The sequence below is a fragment of the Aulonocara stuartgranti genome (assembly GCF_965226115.1).
Source record: "Aulonocara stuartgranti genome assembly, chromosome: 14".
Classification (NCBI taxonomy): domain Eukaryota; kingdom Metazoa; phylum Chordata; class Actinopteri; order Cichliformes; family Cichlidae; genus Aulonocara; species Aulonocara stuartgranti.
The window spans coordinates 36365713-36383642 of NC_138950.1; the positions used below are offsets into that span (position 1 = coordinate 36365713).

Below are 17930 nucleotides of genomic sequence, written 5' to 3' on the forward strand. Positions count from 1 at the left end.
TTCTTCAATGAGAAAGCAAGAGAATTAACCTCAAATGTCTATAGAAGATCTTGAATTTATGAAAATCATGAATAATTCAGTTGTGCTTATCACTGAACATTACTGTTAGTGTGGCCTGAAAACCTTTAATTTGTTCATCCTACTGATGAACTGATGGTGTGGTCATGACTTTTTGACTGTCCTGAGTGTTTCTGCCACCTCCTTTAAACAACTGAATGCAACCATTGTTACACTTGTCCTTTTGTGCAATTAAAATATGTTATGTCCATATCCAAGCTGTAGACTGCACTAGTATTTTGCTCCTCCGACAACTGAAATCAACTAAATGTAATGTAAGAGTATGAACCGATAGGCTGAATCAATAGGCAAGCAGACTTGCGATTACAAGAAATTTAGACTACTAGAAAACATTTCCTGTAGAGAACAGGTTCTCGATTCCCATCCCTATACATGGATGATTAATGCCTTTGACCTGTCTAGTTTGCCTGCACTAGAGATGGCACCAGAAGGTACAAACTTTAATGCTGACTACTAGAGAAAAAGCAGGGCCATAAATCAGGTGTTATGGAATGGGCACTTTTCTCTACAGCCCTGAGCGGAGGATAGGAGCTAGTTGCCATGGTGATGTGAGAAGTGTCATCTCCTTATAGGGAGATATCCAAAAGGTGTAGGAGATGAAACTCGAGTTGGACATGGGGTCTAAGGGCTTCCCTTCAACTTTTTGATCAATCATGTTAACATTCTGTTTTTACCACATGCAATAAAAGTGTTTACTGCCTGGGTGCGCCAGCTTTTGTCTCTGAGCCAGAGAGATGAAGGTCCATCACATCATGTAAAACAATTTAAAATTCTAACCATAATTTATATATGATATAATATTTTCAATTTAAATATAGAAAGTTTAAAGTCCCCTGCCTTAAGGAGAAAAGCGACAACATATGTGTTGAGATTTTCCTCTCAGAAGCACGAGGACCTTATAAACTTTGTATAGCATTTAAAGCCGTGTAAGCTAAATCATTAGAAAAGCAACGACTACACATAATCGGCATAAAAGATATCGTATAAAGATGTTTGCAGGGAAAATTGAGGTCCGGTTAAAGCAACAAGTAATCACAGGATTTGAAACTGTGGGAAAAATTGAGGCCGGTAAAATAGTGGTCACTGCTTTTTGAGTTGTTTAATTTAAAAAAAATGTTATGAAAGCAACATGGTGACAATTGTATTGATATATCCACATGGTTTTTAAGTCATTTGGGTAACATACTTCCAATTTTTTTAAAAGAAAGTGGTGTAAATGTTTGTTATTGTTCTATGTCGTGTCTTTGTTTTGTTTAAAAGGTGCACGACTTCGTGTAAGCACGGGTCTATTCAACAGAGTGTGACATTGTGTGTTCAAAAGAGGGTATTACACATAAAAAAAATGCAACAGTGCTAACTAGTAGTAGGACTGAGCTAAAGCACCACCATCCAGTAGAAGGAGGGTGATACTGCAGGCCACTCCCCAGCCCCTGGTAGACATGGGTAGAATGGAAAAATAAGATTAATTAATTAAAAAATTAAGAAATATGATTTAAGGATTGAGAAAATAAGAAATTAATTAACGGATTAACAATGACCACAGTAATAACTAAGCATAAACTAAAACAGACAAATTAAAAAAAAAAAAAAAAGTAATGAGAGAAAGAAACTGATGATGATGATGATGACGAAGTTGAAATAAATAACATAAAAATTAAACTTATAATTTGAGCAAATTTGTCTTCTCTCATTTAAAAAAAAAACCCCAAGATATATAAACATGAATCCGTAAAGTGAATAAAACCCCTAAATCTAGTCTAAAATATTTATTTAAATCTAATTTGTCTGCAAATGAGCTCTTGAATTAGGGGAACTCCAAGCAACAAAAATCCTCCAGAACACACAGCCAGCTGCTCAATGAATGGGTCAGACAAACAAATTTTACCATTGTGTGCTAAAATCAAAAGAGGGGCAGATCAAGACAGAGACTTACAACTCTTTCAGATGAGAATACTCTGAAAAGAGTTCTGAATTCACTGACAAGGTTCGTGTACCACAACATGAAAAGTCTAATACCAGGCAACGAAAGACGTTTGACCTACTTGTTGTGCGTTGGAAACACCAACAAAATACAGAGTGTGTCCTCAGTGGCCAGAGACAGGATGTCACACTAGGGACATGGACAAGTGGGGGGGAAATTTGTCTGACTAACTCACTCAAGCAGAGAAAAACATCCTTGCAAAGGGATGAACTTTACTGTGATGCTGAGACAAATCCTGGTGGTTTTCTAAAGGGAGACTATCTTGAGAATTTTGTCACTGCTCAGTGACAAAATCAGTGACATCTCTCTTACTTGTGTTCCAGTCACCGAAGCAGTGGAGGTCGTTTAAGAGTTTACAGGATGACCCCAACCTCAGCAACAGGACCACTGTCAGCACCAACCAAGTGTTTCACATACAAGGGTCAGACTCAGCACTATAAGCAGCAACATGTGTGCACCAAGGGTTCCCCAAAACCGTTCCACGGGTTTCCTCCTCTTTTTGGCTCTCGGAGGAGGCGGACGCACTTTTTCTCCTCTCCTCTCCCTTATCTTCCCTGCTTAGCCCTTATGTCCTTGTCTAGTCTCGTGATTTTTGTATTACTTTTTCCCTGGAACACTCTCTCACAGTCTGTTTCTAAAACCTAAAAGAGAATTATGGATTCAACTGGTCTCTGAATGCTATTGACACCCTTTTCTCAACGAGAAGTCTGGGCTCAGGAGAGCCTGAGTGCCCTGGAGGGACTTTCCCTGCCGGATACACGATGGACGGGTGGCAGAAATAGAGGATCGTGTGCCTGGCGGGACTGTCGATCGAGGACGCTGAAGATATCTACCTATTCAGAACCATGATAACAGGGTTCTTGCTGATCGGAGCTGGCTTGGCCCTGGCTTATCGGAGAATTAAGAAAGCGGAACCGGCTGTTCAAACCCCCCCAAGGCTGCCCGCTGGGATTGAAATGATGGGACGAGGCGTGACTTCTCAGAATGCGCTCACTGAATGCAGCATGGTTAAGAGCTTGGAGGAGCTAACAGCTGCAGTGAATACTCAGAATAACACCTCTGAGCGGAAGTTGGATTACATCTTGGAGCAGTTCACTGCGGTCGTGAGGTCCCAGAATCTGCTCTTTGAGCACAAGAATGACAAGACCACCGAGCGGAAATTTGATAACATCATGGAGAAGCTCGCAGCTCTCCAACGGGAGATTGAGAGTCCAGTGACGGAGTGTTAAAGAACAGCTTTGAAATTCTCATGAGTTGTTGCAAAAGAAAAGAAAAATCACCATCATAATGCGGTTACCCCTTCGGCGCCAGCCGTGGGCTCAAGGCTGGAGCTGAACAAAAACTCCCTGATAACGACTGTGTTTAGTCTGTTCCTTCCCGTTCCATGCAAGGCCACCTGGGTTGGCTGGAAGACTGTTTACTTAGCCTGGCAGGGCGAAGGACACTGTCTCAGCTGAACTATGGACACGCACACACATACATATACTGATACTGATAAGCACTCACTGATGCATCACCCTCCCTACCCCGGATCCAACGCCTCCTCCAACGCTTACCTACCATCCGATGTGGACACTGGATCAGCTGGAGGCGCAATCAAAGATTGCAGCGGTCCCAGATCAGTTGTACACACTGGAACACTTTCCCATGTTGCTTGTCTGTGTTTACTGTGCTATGGTGTGTTGATATCTGTGCATTCCTGTATTATCATTTTTGTGTTACACATTTTGATGTTTTTTTCCTTGCTACCTGGCCTGACCTGTCTCCCCAATGTGATGTTTGTGTATTGTATGTACGGTCGGCAAGGTCTGTCATCTCGGTTGTGGGCAAAAAAACTGCAACTAACAAATAAAGGCTATCTCTCTTATCTCATCTTATCTCTTAACAAAGAAAATAAAGGTAAATTTTCTTTCACAGATTCACCGGTCAGAATCACTTTACACACAACAATAATAATAATAATAATAATTATAATAATAATAATGATACATTTTATTTGGAGGGTGCTCTTCTAAAAGCCAAGGTTACCTTACAAAGAGAGAAAAACATATCAATAAAACAGTAGATTAAAATAAATTAAGATACAAAAAACAAATAAACAAGATTTGACAACAAGATCTGTATTAAAGTGAGTAAGCCAGGTTAAACAAGTATGTTTTGAGCTATGACTTAAATAAGGGAAGGGGATCTATATTTCTTATGACTGGAGGAAAGGGCAGTTGACTGGTCCAGACCACTTTGAGCTGGGAGGCATGAAAAGAGAAAAAGAGAAAAAGACTAGGTGCAAGCTTTTTAGATTCTGTTCATAGAGGGATATTTATTGGACAACCACTCTCTGGTCTGGTTCATAGCAGGGCAGTCAGCAATGCATTTATTCTGTTCCTTATACTGTTCTGGCACAGATGCACCTTCATAGACAGCGGCAACAACAAATGTGGTGCTGGACAGAGGGAACAGAGTACTTTTGAGTTTGTAGGTCATGGAGTTATGGGCATATTCCACCCAGAAAAGCTAGAAAATCCAAAGAGATAGCTTAGTAGATGTAATACAGCAAAAAGTGGCCTCATGCTCTAGATTAGCCAGCGCCACCTGTCGATTAGTCTGCAGTTGAAAACCAGAAGAGAGGCTGACCTGGGCCCCAAGTTTGGAACACAACTCCTTCCAGACACGAGCTTTGAACTGAGGCTCCTGGTCGGAGACAATATCCTCAGCGAATGCATGCAAGCGAAAAACACTTTGAAGTTGAGCAGTCTCAAGTTTTAAGGAGAACTATGAAATGGACAGCTTTGGAAAAAATATCACTAATAGTTAATATTACAGTATTACATGAGGGTGGTAGTTGTGTGACAAAATGAAACACAATATGTTCCCAAGAATGACCCAATGTGGGTAATAGCTTTAATAACCTGGTAGGTGGAGAACTGGAGGTTTTGTTGCATGAAAGAAGCAGTTAGATTCTCAACCTGATAGCAAGTGAATCTGGCAGTATGAGCCCAGTGAATCACTTTCCTCTGACCTTGGAAGGACCATACAGGAGTGGCGAGGGTCATGCAGAGATGTTTGAAGGGGCGGGTGCTCAAAGTTAAAAAGGGGCACATAGAACCAGGCTGAATAACAACAACCGACATGCATGAAGAGTCTAATATGGAATCGCATCATACTATATCTTTGTGATCATGTGGAGACAATGCAAAGCAAACCTAGCCTATGTTTTAGCTGATGGCATACAATGTTGCTGTTAAAGGGTTGCTGGTGGTGCTCATGCTGATAGTGCTGGAGGGCGGGACTGTGTTGATCTGAGACTGTAGACATTAAAAAGTCCATAGGAGAGATGGTAGCTGATTAAACAAGTGTTATGAGATAAAAAATATAATGCAAAGATTGGTGACAGCACTTGGAACCATATGGTGATGAAACTGATGAAAAAAACTGTGGAAAATAAACTTGCCTCTGCCTGTGACTCACTCTCTTCCTCCTTCCATCTCCTCATCTGATCTGTCACTCTCCACTTGTGGTCCATCTGAGAACAAGGCACAATTTGCTATTGCATTAATCTATTATTTAATTGTCCACACTTAACAACTCTTGCACCTAATCCTTAATAAAGTAATGATAGAAACATGTTATAGAACCATAACATTGCAGTTGTGTTTATTATTGATTTCATTCTTGAATACCTCTGCAATTCAACAACTGGTACATGTGTTAATGTTACCTGTGCTCTTTTAATCCAGCTGGTGAGGTGCTCCAATACCTTTAGCAACCTCACATAGCTCCTTTTGTAGCTGTTTCCTCCCCCTGTCCTTACAGGGCATATCTGGTCAATGAGTAATAATTTTTAAAAAATCTATACACATAAAACACACACATGCACACACAATGACATTTTTACCTTCTCCAGAAGACTATATGTACTATGGCCACAGGTTTGCATCATAGCGCTGATCCACATCCTTCCCTTATTATTTATTCCTAGTGCTATAATAATTAAGTAATGAGAAATTTAATAAAAAGTAATAAATATAAAATACTGTATTTATAATGATTCAATTAGTTTCACTATCCACTCTGTGCTAGGCAGATGGGTGAGCTTATTACACATTTAAACTGTAGAGATACAATAATTTTGCTGCTGTAAAATCAGCATTTTTGTCATATTTGAAATATAAATCTAATATATTTAATTGGCGTCTTAATGTATTTTCTTTAAAACTGTGTTGTTTTTAAATATCATTATTATAATAATTCATAATTATGTCAAAATTCATTCTGGATAGTTTGGTTGTTGTTGTTATTGTTAATAGTGAAATATAAGCCCCCCAGAAAGGCAGGGAACAGCCCTGTATCTTACTGTAAAACCAAATGTGTTCCCTAAAACAGTGGACAGTGCTACAGGCCCATGACACCCTTACCCAGTTAGTTAGCGGCTAATGATCACCACTATTGCAGTTAATAAAAGGACAGGTAATGTTTGTCACACTGTTGTGCACACAGCACACTCATTTGTTTCAATCCGTCAGTTCCCACAAGACACCTTACCACCATGTACATAATAATGGAAGAGGACGGTTTCTTTCTTCTCTGGCAACAGTTAAGAGAGAATTTTGTGTCTGTCCAAACAACCAGTGGATACTCTGTCCCCTCCAACCAATGCCTCAATTCTTCCATTGCCAGCTAAATAGAGAGCAATTCCTGTTTACCAAAATCATAGTTTCCTTCTGGAGCACACAGATTTATTTTACCTTCAGACTGCTGAGAAACCACAGCCCTGACCCCAGGATCCAAGGCATCCACCTCCATAATGAATGGTTGTGTGGTGGCCCACCAAAGGGCTCCACTCACACTCAGGTCGGGGGGAGGGGTTCTGCTGGTTTTTGGCGCAATGTGTCCAGTTGTAGTTTGGAGATGAATAAAGTCGGAATGGAAAGTTACAGCTCCTGTGTCGTCTGTACAATACCTCCACAGTTGGAGAGATCAGGCTGGAAAAGGATCCAGCATTGTTGGGATCCAATACCAAGTAAAATTCAGGCTGGTATCGATACCAATACTTTGCATAAGTACAACGTTTTCGATAGAGAGTTGTTGGCATTGATCAGAGGACCCGGTGGCGCCAGTCTCCGGCAGCCTCGCCTCTGTCAGTGTGCCCCAGGGCAGCTGTGGCTACAACACCAGTGTGTGAATGGGTGGATGGCTGTATGTAGTGTAAAGCGCTTTGGGGTCCATAGGGACTAAGTGCGCTATACAAATTCAGGTCATTTACCATTTGCGTAAAAACTTGATGTGTTTGGTAAATAAAAATGAAAAGTAGTGTATTTCAAACCGTATTCGGAAATACAACTGTATGACTACAAGACATCAGACTATTGTTCTTCTTGCTTAATTATGAAGTAAAGCTGAGAAAAAACATTATAGATACATGTCATTGTCTATTTATCTTATGTATGAAATATTTTGAGTTTTTTAAAGCATACAATGACCGTTTTACTGTATATTTTATATATACCTAGTCTATATAATACGCTGTAAATACTCTGCAATTTGAACAAATGGGATTCTGCAGTTTTAAGAATGCGGCGAATTCCCGTCATTTGAACACAATGCCTAGACACAAAGTCTCTCCTCCTCCTCCAGTTCGCCTCATCATATTCTGTTACAATTTACTTTTGTTTGTGTTTGACAAGGTTTGTGGCCTTGCCACATGTGTCACAAACCGCATCTTTGCTTTTTGTGGAGCTCAAATAGCCCCATACTTATGATAGAAAACTGAACTAGCGCGCACACGTGAGCCGTGATGCATTTATACAGTCGTATTTCCCAACTCACTGTGATAGGCAGAAGAAGTAGTTCCTATTCAGACAATCCAATAATATAGTTACTTTCCACTGTGTTCTTGTAAATTATAAGCTACAAATTTACCCTAAATTACTATAATATCGATAATGTAATAGGAAAGTCGATTCTGGAACATAAATGTCTGGTATCGGATGAACCAATATTTCAGTATCAATGCGCACAATTTGACCATTCAAGGCACCCGTACTATAATCGCATGACAGCATCCGAACGGGTTGTTTCGACAGTGTTGCAAACAATGGTCAACTTTAATGCAGATTTTTTCTAGAAAAGGGGAATTATATAGCTAGATCTGTCGACGAAAAGCTCCACATGGCAGGTAGTAGACTAGAGAGATTTGGAACGGTATTCACAAGGTAAGACCAATGTTTACGCTTTTTATCAAGTAATGATGAAGCTAATGTGGCTTTTAGCTGTATCCACAATGTCGATGATGGTGATACTATTTCCGGCACTATAAAGAGTCTTTAGTTGGTACAGTATATGTGCTAGCCTTGGGCAGTAATACGTGTTTTATTCAGCCAACACGTGGGTTTACAACTATTAAAATAATTTAATTAATCAAGAAACATTATTCACGGGAACTGTGACCCTTTAAAAAGGGGGCGACGTGATGACGTCATCGGCATGCGACCAGTTTTGCGACATTAAAAGCTCTGCTCTCTATCTGATGCGCCGAAACAGCGCTTGCTGGATCCTGATAAATATTGCAAATACGTGTACCTAGTTAGCGTTAAAATTCTTACAAACATATTTATTACATTCTTGAAATAATGTGATCATGAAATAGTAATGTGGGAGTTTGAGTTTTTAACAAATAAATAACAAACAAACAAAATAACAAATACAAATAAATAAATGAAGATAGATAGGGAGACAAAATATGGAGATTTGAAACAGGGATGTGTGCAAACGAGCTATAGCTTAATATGCTGGCTTAATATGAGATATATATATATTATTACTACTGTCAAAAATAGGTCATCTGTTCAGGAGTCTGATGGCAGTGGGGAACAAGGGGTTGTTGACTCTGGATGTTCTGGATCTCTCACTTCTGAACCTCCGCCCCGAGAGCAGAAGTGTGAACAGTCTGTGTTCGGGGTGTGTGGGGTCTTTGAGGATGGAGGCAGCTCTCCTCTGGACTCTGCGATGGTAGATGCTCTGCAGAGAGGACAGCGGAGTCCTGATGAACTTCTCCACAGTTGTTATCACTCTCTGCAGGCGTTTGCAGTCCATAGCAGTAGTGCTGCCATACCATGCAATGATGCAGCTGGTCAGTATGCTCAATACAATGCAGCTGTAGAACCTGCTGAGGATCTTGGCCAACATACCAAAATTCCTCAGCCTTCTCAGGAAATACAGCTGCTGCTGAGCATTCTTGACCAGCTGTGTGGTGTTCAGTGACCAGGTGAGGTCCTCAGAGATGTAGACGCCCAGGTACCTAAAGCTGCTCACCCTCTCCACTTCAAGGCCCCCTGATAAACAGGCCTCCTCTTCTTCCCCGTGTCCACTATTATCTCCTTTGTCTTGTCAGTGTTGAGTGTGAGGTTGTTGTCCTCACACCATGACACCAGACCGGTGTCTCTCCTGTAAGCCGCTTCGTCCCCCCCAGTGATGCGACTGATCACTGCAGTGTTGTCTGCGAACTTCAAAATGATGTTACTTTGTTGGAGGTGACAAAGTCGTGGGTGTACAGGGTGTAGAGGATGAGACTGAGGACGCAACCTTGTGGAATGCCAGTGTTTGTAATAATGCTGGCTTTAGTCCTGTTGCCAATCCTGATGGACTGGGGCCTGCCAGTCAAAGTCCTGTAGCCAGTCACAAGCAGCAAACATTAAAAATCATGGGATGTGAGAGATGACTTGGTAAAAAATATCTGACTTTATTTTATTTTTAAAGCATAAACAACTTGTGCAAAAAGCGTTTCAGTATTAGAAGTTGTAATGCCATCCTTTGTAAAGCATTCTCCTGTACAGTTAATGATAAGGAATTGTGTGTTTTCACATTATCAACAGGGTTAGAGACCTGATACGCTCTGGAGTCATAAAGCCAAAGGAAAAACCTCTCTGGTATGATGTGTACAAGACTTTTCCACCAAAGAGGGCCCCACTTCATGTGAAACCAGTTACCAGCCCTTCTGCTAAGAAACAGGAAATTGTGCCTGAAATCTTCTACAGTGAGGATAAAATTAGAACGTAAGTTCATGGCACACTCATGGCAACGAAAATAACTTTTTCCCTATATCTGAAGGCTCCTTTATAAATATTGTGAAAACGGCACCTTAGCACACACATAATATACATTTCTGGCTTTATCAGTCTCTCAGATTGATAGCATTCATTTAAAAGTCGGAAGCGGAGCATCTAAGAGACTGGTATTCAGATACTCTATTTGAATTCTTTGAGAATAAGTTTCTGTTCACAGTAACAACATGCAAAGTATTATACTTCATACATTATCCTGAAATGCATGTTACATTATTCCATATGCAACCTGGTCCATGGGCTAGGTTCATTTATATTATTATAATTAAAAATTTATTTCATTTTGATTACATATAGTTCCTTCAAGTGCAAGATGAGCCAGTTCACTGAAGATTGATAAGTCATCAAATTATGCAACAAGAAAGGGAAAAAATCACCTGAAACATTGCTAAGATAAGATAAGATAACCTTTATTAGTCCCACACGTGGGAAATTTGTTTTGTCACAGCAGGAAGTGGACAGTGCAAAAGTTATGAGGCAAAAATTTGAATACAATAAGAATAAATACAGTACACAACTGTACAGAATAGAATAAAATACTATATACAGTAGAATAAAATAAAATAAATATACAATAAGATAAAAATAGAATACAAATACAAATACTATATACAACTGAGTAAAAATACAACGATGACAGTAAGGATTACTAATACCTACTTGTTGCCTTTTGAATGGGCGCTGTAAAAAAGAAGAAAAAAAAACTCTGTTCTGTAAAGTAAAATGTTAAATGTCTCGACTGAGAGAGGAGAAATGAATGGTTATTTGTCACAAAATATGAATATGCCATAGGTCCACTTTGTTTCCTAAATAAATAACACTACACAGAAATGGGAGAAATATTCTTCAGATGTTAACCCAGATTTTTTTTCTTATATAAATACAGGAATATAGACAAAATACATGTAGTTTGCATATTCTTCTTCCTCTTTTTTTCTACCAAAACCATAATTCTGATCAGCACAGAGTGGACACATGTTTTGGGCATTTAGTCTTGGTTTGGAACAATTTTACATTTTAAACAGTGATAACTAAGTGTTGATACTAAGTGAAATATTTTTGTAGGCCTCACTAACTTCTAACTTGTGTTGTTTTTGGGGTTTTTTTGTTTGATTTTTGTTTTTGCTAGGGGATTCTATGAGCAGTATGGGAGAGGTTTGCGGGCTCTTGATCTCTCCAAATCAAACTTTGTTTCTACATGTCAGAGGTATGTTTGACTGTGTTCAGAATAGGGCTGGGCGATATGGCCTAAAATCCATATCACGGTATAATTTGAAGCATATGCGGTAACGATATATACATCGCGGTATATTATTTTCTTCTGCATAATGTATTTTACACACTATAAGGCACACTTAAAATCCTTTAATTTTCTCAAAAATCGACAGTGCGCCTTATGTGTGAATTCTGGTTGTGCTTACTGACCTTGAACCGATTTTATGCAGTACATGGCGCGCAGAAATCTGTCAAAAATGCTTTAGTACGACGTGCGGCTTCATAGTAGTAAGCTATGAAGCCGCACCGCTTGATGGATTGCCGGAGCATTACGGCTGCCGTAGTCAGGAGCCTCGCGGAGTAATCTGGGTCCAAAACTCTGTCAGCTTCAGGTCCCAAAGTCAAATGAACACTGCGGCATCACTGAGAGTTAGAAAGTGTCTAAATTCTTTCATCTTTAATAAAATGATCAGCGTTGCTGCTTTACCAGGTATAACAATCAAGTTTAACATCCAGGCATCCATGAAAACAGAATTTATTAAATTCAACGGAGTTAGAAGTTAGCAGGAAGTTAACTCGCTAGTTTCCACCTAAACATGATATAGCATGTTCTGACTGAGAGATTTCTGAAAAAATTAAAAAGTACAGCTCTGCTATCACTTCCAACATAAATGAAGACAGAAAACTAAACAGCAGTGACATTTGTAGGGTTACTGAAGTTGAGCTAGCTGGTATATAACGATATGCTATGTGATTGCTAGCAAAACAGCTATGTTAGCATAACATTAGCACAGTGAAGCTGAAGGATGGCCGCTAACCCTTTTCCACTCGATAAAAGTTAACGTGAGGGTTTCTGGTGGTTAGGGACAAATGCAATTGCATGGCAGGATGCTATAAACGGACCAAACTTCAGTCAGGAGAACAACTGAGATAATCCATCCACAATACGAGGTTAGTCATTAATATACTGCAACAACATGGGAACAGAGCAGCTGCGAGAGAATTCAGCCTTAATGAATCAATGGTAGGGAAGTGGAGGAAGCAAAATTTTTGGCTTTCCCCATCTTCCAAAAGTGCTTCGTCTCTTTGCTATTACTGTCGCCCGGCATAATTTGCAGATGATGATGTTGTTTGTAGCCGCTGCGATGCTTTCGACCCAAATAGCCGCAGCTTGATGACACCATCAACATGCGCTATCGCGGTAGAGCGCTATAATCAAAATCTCTACCGTTGGCCAAATTTATATCGTTTCTACCGTATACCGTTTATACCGCCCACCCCTAGTTCAGAATAACACACACAGTACTCCAGTCTTTCTGAAAACCTTTTAAAATTGTCTCTGGATATTAGATGCTTTTAAACTCATTTTCAATCTATTACTTGCATTTTTGTTTAGCAGTTTATCAATAATCTATGACTCATTCAAGTAGAGCTTGGTGACAAATGGTTCATGGCCAGTAGAAATTCAACATCCATGTTTTGACAGAGAACACAACAAACCAGTGACTAAGGGTTTAGGGTTTAGGGACTAAGTGACTAACCCTAACCCCACAATGCCAAAGCAATCATGTAGTTGGAATAAAGTTTGATCACATCATGTTAGGTTGATACACAGATCTTAGAAGGGGGGCAGCCACCAGCAGAGCATGTGTTAAAGCTTAGGCTACTGCAGTTGTACACATCAGTACAATGTGAGGACAATAAAAGACAAAAGGACAACAGAAACTTTTAAGGAATACTTGAGTGACGTTACTGAATATGAGACCCCAACAAACAAGGCTCAAAGACAAGGACATTGTTGAAAAGAAGGGTCAGAGGAATTCAGTAGTGTGAAGAACCAGATTTAGCATACATTGCAACTGTGTCAAAAGCAAATGGAAGTAACGCCATGAATCATTTTTACTACACATACACCTACCATTCGTAAGTTAAGTTAAATCTATGAAAAATGCAACGATAACAGTTTGACAGGCAATTTTCACACTCTTCCTCTTATCTTTTTAATCCCGCAGGTTTGTTGACAAGTACAGAGAGTTAAAAAGCCATGGCATGCTGGATAAGTCCTCTTTGTTTGAAGAGACTGGGAAGGCTTTACTTAAAGAAGGTATCATCCTGAGAAGGCGAGGAGCTCCTCCTGTAAGACTCTTGTTATAATTATTACTTTGGGTTCCTACAAAAATGTTGTTTGCCCTGTTTTGACATGGTCACATTTTTGCCAGCTGCAAACTATGTTATGCCAGTCAGCTAAATTATGTAGTCGTGTGAAAACGAAAGGTTTTTACTAAAGAAAAAGGTGCCAAGTACATCCAAAGATTCATCTAACCAGTCAAAATTTGGTCACACCATCTCATTTAATAGTTTTTCTTTATTTTTACCACTTTTACATTTTAGAAACATACTAAAGAAATCAAATATATGAAGCAAGATATATAGAATTATGGAGCAAAGGGGAAAAAAGATAAATAACTCTAAATATATGGTATATTTTAGATTCCTGAAAGTAGCCACTCTTTGTTGGCATTGCTGCAAACCCCTGGCATTTTCTCAAAGAGCTTCATGATGTAGTCACCTGAAATGGTTTTCACTTCACAGATGTTCCTTGTCAGTGTTCATTTTTGGAATTTCTTGCCTTCTTAATGGGGTTGGGACCATCAGTTGTGTTGTGCAGAGGTCAGGGTCGTACACAGCTCAGAGCCCTATTTGACAACTGTTAGCTGATTGGTTCTTTCCATAATATGAATTCTAAGTAAAGAGAAATGACAGTCCATCATAACTTTTAAGAACTGAAGGTCAGTCAGTCTGGAAAATTGCTAAAACTTTGAACGTGTCCCCAAGTGCAGTCGCAAAAGCCATCAAGTGCTATGACAAAACTGGCTCACATAAGGACCGCCCCAGGAAAGGACAACCAAGAGTCACCTCTGCTGCTGAGGATAAATTAATCAAAGTCAAACGTCACTGTCTCATCTGCTGTTCACAATATTAAATGGTGATCTTAAAGAGGTTATGGACAATTTTGTCCATGCTTGGTGGAAAAAGAAATGCTTAGGAGCCCCTGAAATGATACCCAGGAAGTGACTACAAGAAGAGGGTGAAAGATTGTCTGAAGCAGTTACAACAAGACAAACCCCTTGACCAGACCTCCTACCACAGGCTACACCCAGGGGAAGCTACACCAAATCTGTATTGTTTACTGAAGAAGGATAAACAGGGTGTGCCTTTAAGACCAATTGTCTGTATGATCAGCTGGGTCACCTATAAAATCACAACGTTTCTGGCTTCGATCCTCAACCCATTGGTAGGCAGCTCTGAACACCACATCCAGAACAGTTTGGATTTTGTTGAGAAGGTGAGAGATGTCACTATGGAGGCAGATTGAACAATGGTCTCACATGTTACATCTCTCTTACTTGTGTTCCATTCAGTGAAGCAGTGGGGATAGTTTGTCAGAGATTATGGGATGACCACTGTCAGCACTGGCCAAGTGTGTTTGCTCTTGGAACTGTGTCTTCATTCCATATAATTCATGTATACGGGTCAATGCTACAGCAGAAAAATGGGTGTGCAATGGGTTCCTGAGTGGGTTCTCCTTGACTCCCTGCTCAAACCAGCGTTCGTCCCTGTTTAGCCAGAGGTTGTTTGGTTTCCCCAATGTCTAAATCATATCAATTCTTCTGGCACTGGCAATGGGAGACCCAATCCTTGGGGTAGACCAATCTTTGGCACAGCGTATTTTGGTGTTTAAAAGCCACTGAAACGCTGTGTTTAGAATAAATGCATCTTAATTGTTTCAATACTTTTTCTCCTGTGAAAAAGGCCTAACCCAGGGATTTCTCTGGATGAAGGGAAAGTGAGGGGAAGTTAAACTCATTTTTTGTTTCAGAAATGTCTGAAATTATTTTCTTTGACTAGTTCTTGTCATAAATTACTATAGCCACTTTTTCTTAAACCAGCAACTTTGTCAGGTAATGGATTAAATTCATTTTATTCTTCACCTCAAAACTCACCTCGAAAAGGGAAAAAGTTTGCTTGCTTTTTTGCTTTTATTACAAAATAAAAACAAAAATATAAAGAGAGAGAGAGATTACTAATTCACAAGTACAAACACAGTTTTGTTTTGATTATTGCATATTATCATTGTGTTGCTTTTATTCTGCAGGTTTTGGCCGAGTCCAGGGATCCTGTGCTTGACCTGAAACTGATAGACATGTTGGCAGAGCAGCAGTCCGCTGGGACTGACACAACGAAGACAACAGAAGATAAAAATTCATAGATCACAGTAGCTCAAGAATCATTTGGTGAACTGCATATTTTCTCTCTTACCAGCTGTTATGATCAATGTATTTCTGTTTTTGTTTCTGACACCCAACAATTGTCTGTTTTTAATTTCTTGAAAGCCCATTGCACACTGCACCAGCGGCAGCATGTTGCCATTAAAGATTCAATGGCGCTATAAATCATGTCAGTGCAGGTGAAAAGTTACAAAAAAAACCCCAGAAAAGAATGTTATAAGTATTTAGAGGTCTTATGTCTGGCAATAAAACACATTGTTATAACATGTAGAATTGTTGTGAAATTATTGTAATAGTTTTGAACTTTTCTGATCTGAAATTTCCCAAGTTTTTAGTTTTTGTGGTTTGCACCTCATCTATCTTGCCTTCTTGCTGACCTGGAAATTAATTTCTGCGTAACATGTTGAATGATGCCTCAATACCTACAAGCACCACGTGGACAGAGGAGGAAGCGAGTATGCACAGGGTGTATCCTTTGCACATTAACTTTAAATATATAAAATAGTCTTACAGCTTGAATTCGGGAGAACTATGCCAACAGCTACTTTATCATATCTATAAGTTGTTTTGGTTGTTAAGATGATCAACTGCCTTTAAACTTTGGCCTTCATTTTGTGTGTGAGAGAAATTATTGGGTCTTTTGTAAGATGGTACTACACTGAGAATTTAATTAAAAGTCGCCCTTAAAATAAAGCATATCATCAGTTCAGTTATGCCAAAGAACACAAAATGCAGAGAAACAATGCAATAGTTTTAATGCAGCTGTGCCATTCATCTTTTGACATAATTTAGCTGCAACAAAAGGATGGCATTAATTCCTGTTAACTCTGCCTGTTTCTTATGTCTTCTTTGCACCTTCCAAACCTCGAGGAGAGGGACAAGTTACAAGGAAAGAAATCGAGGATGTACAGACTGAGAAAGAGGAAAACAGTTTGAACTAAAAGCACTCACTTGGCCGGACCTGTCTTTATTTGGGGACATAGAATGTTTGTCCACTGTTTGTAAACTACTGCTGGTTTTAGCCTGATATAAACTCAATAGCCACTTTGTTAGATATACCTGTTCAGCTTCTCAGTGGAAAACAGGGCTCTGTTGTCCTATTCTAGAAAACCAAAAAAAACGCATTGGTTTGGGTACGTGGATGACACCTGGGTGAAAATCAAATGTCAGGATGTACCACAATCACTGATCACATCAAAATAGATAAACATCAGGTTGAGCAGGGAGAATATGAAAAATGACAAGCTAGCTTTTCCAAAAGTATTGGTAATATTTAAAAGTCCAAGATGGTGCCATCTCTCGGTTCATTTTTAATTTCTATTTGCCAATTCGTCTGATTGGGACCCGATGAATGTAAAAACAAAGAATTACAAGATTTTTTTTTTACCTGATTTTTGTTCCTGAGAAAAATTAGATCCACATATGAGGACATTCATTTTAAATTTTGATAGAACAGTGGCAGTATAACGTCCTCGTAAGTGGGTACCAGGCCCAAAATGTGATGTCCACATAGGTGGATGCCAGGTCCTAGGAGGTTAATATCCGTGACTCAATGCTGATCCTCCCCTGCATTGCCAGCGATTTGGAGGACTCCCACCACCTCTGGTGTTGGTACCAGAGGAACTGCATCGACGTGATCCACCTTGGAATCTTTCGAAACAGAAGGGCTGTAGAAGTGGTTAAAATACGTGGCATGTGTGTACGGGTTAGATCTTAGATGTGGTGGATCCTTGCCATCGGTGATCCTGCCTTTTTAGACCTTTTTCTGCCCTCAGACAGCGCTGCCAGGGGAGGAAGACAGGACAAAGATATACTGTGGAAGAAAGCCAGAGATAAATAATAACTAATAATCAAGTACATAGAGGTGTATAAACAAATGCATATCGAGTGAAAAAGGGGACTGAAGAAGAAACAGTGTATCATGGGAATCCCCCAGCAGCCTAGACCTATTGCGTAACTAAGGGTGGGTTTAGGGTCACCTGATCCAATCCTAACTATATGCTTCAGCAAAAAGGAAAGTTTAAAGGTAAATCTTAAAAGTAGAGAGGGTGTCTGTCTCCTAAACCCAAACTTGAAGCTGATACTACTTCTACCACCTTCTAATGATACTACCTAAGAGAAGCACATATAATGTAAACAGACCTAGTCCTGGGCGCCTACCATACAGATCAGAATGTAACGTTTGAATCTAATGATCCACTGGTGCAGAAATTGGGTGTCATCAGGACGCTATAACATAGAGCTAACAAA

At 39.6% G+C, this 17930-nt stretch overlaps 1 protein-coding gene across 2 annotated transcripts; it reads left to right on the top strand.

Moving 5' to 3' along the window:
• The first annotated feature begins 8078 nt into the window (after window positions 1–8078).
• On the top strand, window positions 8079–15953 carry mrps23 (mitochondrial ribosomal protein S23). 2 transcript variants are annotated; one of them, XM_082501814.1, is made up of 5 exons: window positions 8081–8268; window positions 9928–10107; window positions 11306–11383; window positions 13404–13527; window positions 15548–15953. In XM_082501814.1, exons 1-5 carry the CDS (start codon window positions 8225–8227, stop codon window positions 15659–15661), a joined length of 540 nt encoding a protein of 179 aa, XP_082357940.1. In that variant the 5' UTR covers window positions 8081–8224; the 3' UTR covers window positions 15662–15953. The 2 variants fall into 2 exon arrangements, with proteins under 2 accessions (XP_082357941.1, XP_082357940.1); XM_082501815.1 differs by lacking the exon at window positions 11306–11383 and having other exon boundaries at window positions 8079–8268.
• The last annotated feature ends 1977 nt before the right edge of the window (window positions 15954–17930 follow it).

What these genes read in the sequence shown, in the direction of transcription:
- mrps23 (XM_082501814.1), top strand. Translation starts at nt 8,225, where the DNA reads ATGGCAGGTAGTAGACTAGAGAGATTTGGAACGGTATTCACAAG. An exon ending in TTTGGAACGGTATTCACAAG is followed by an intron (nt 8,269 to 9,927) that starts GTAAGACCAATG and finishes CATTATCAACAG; the next exon opens with GGTTAGAGACCTGATACGCT. An exon ending in GAAGGCGAGGAGCTCCTCCT is followed by an intron (nt 13,528 to 15,547) that starts GTAAGACTCTTG and finishes TTTATTCTGCAG; the next exon opens with GTTTTGGCCGAGTCCAGGGA.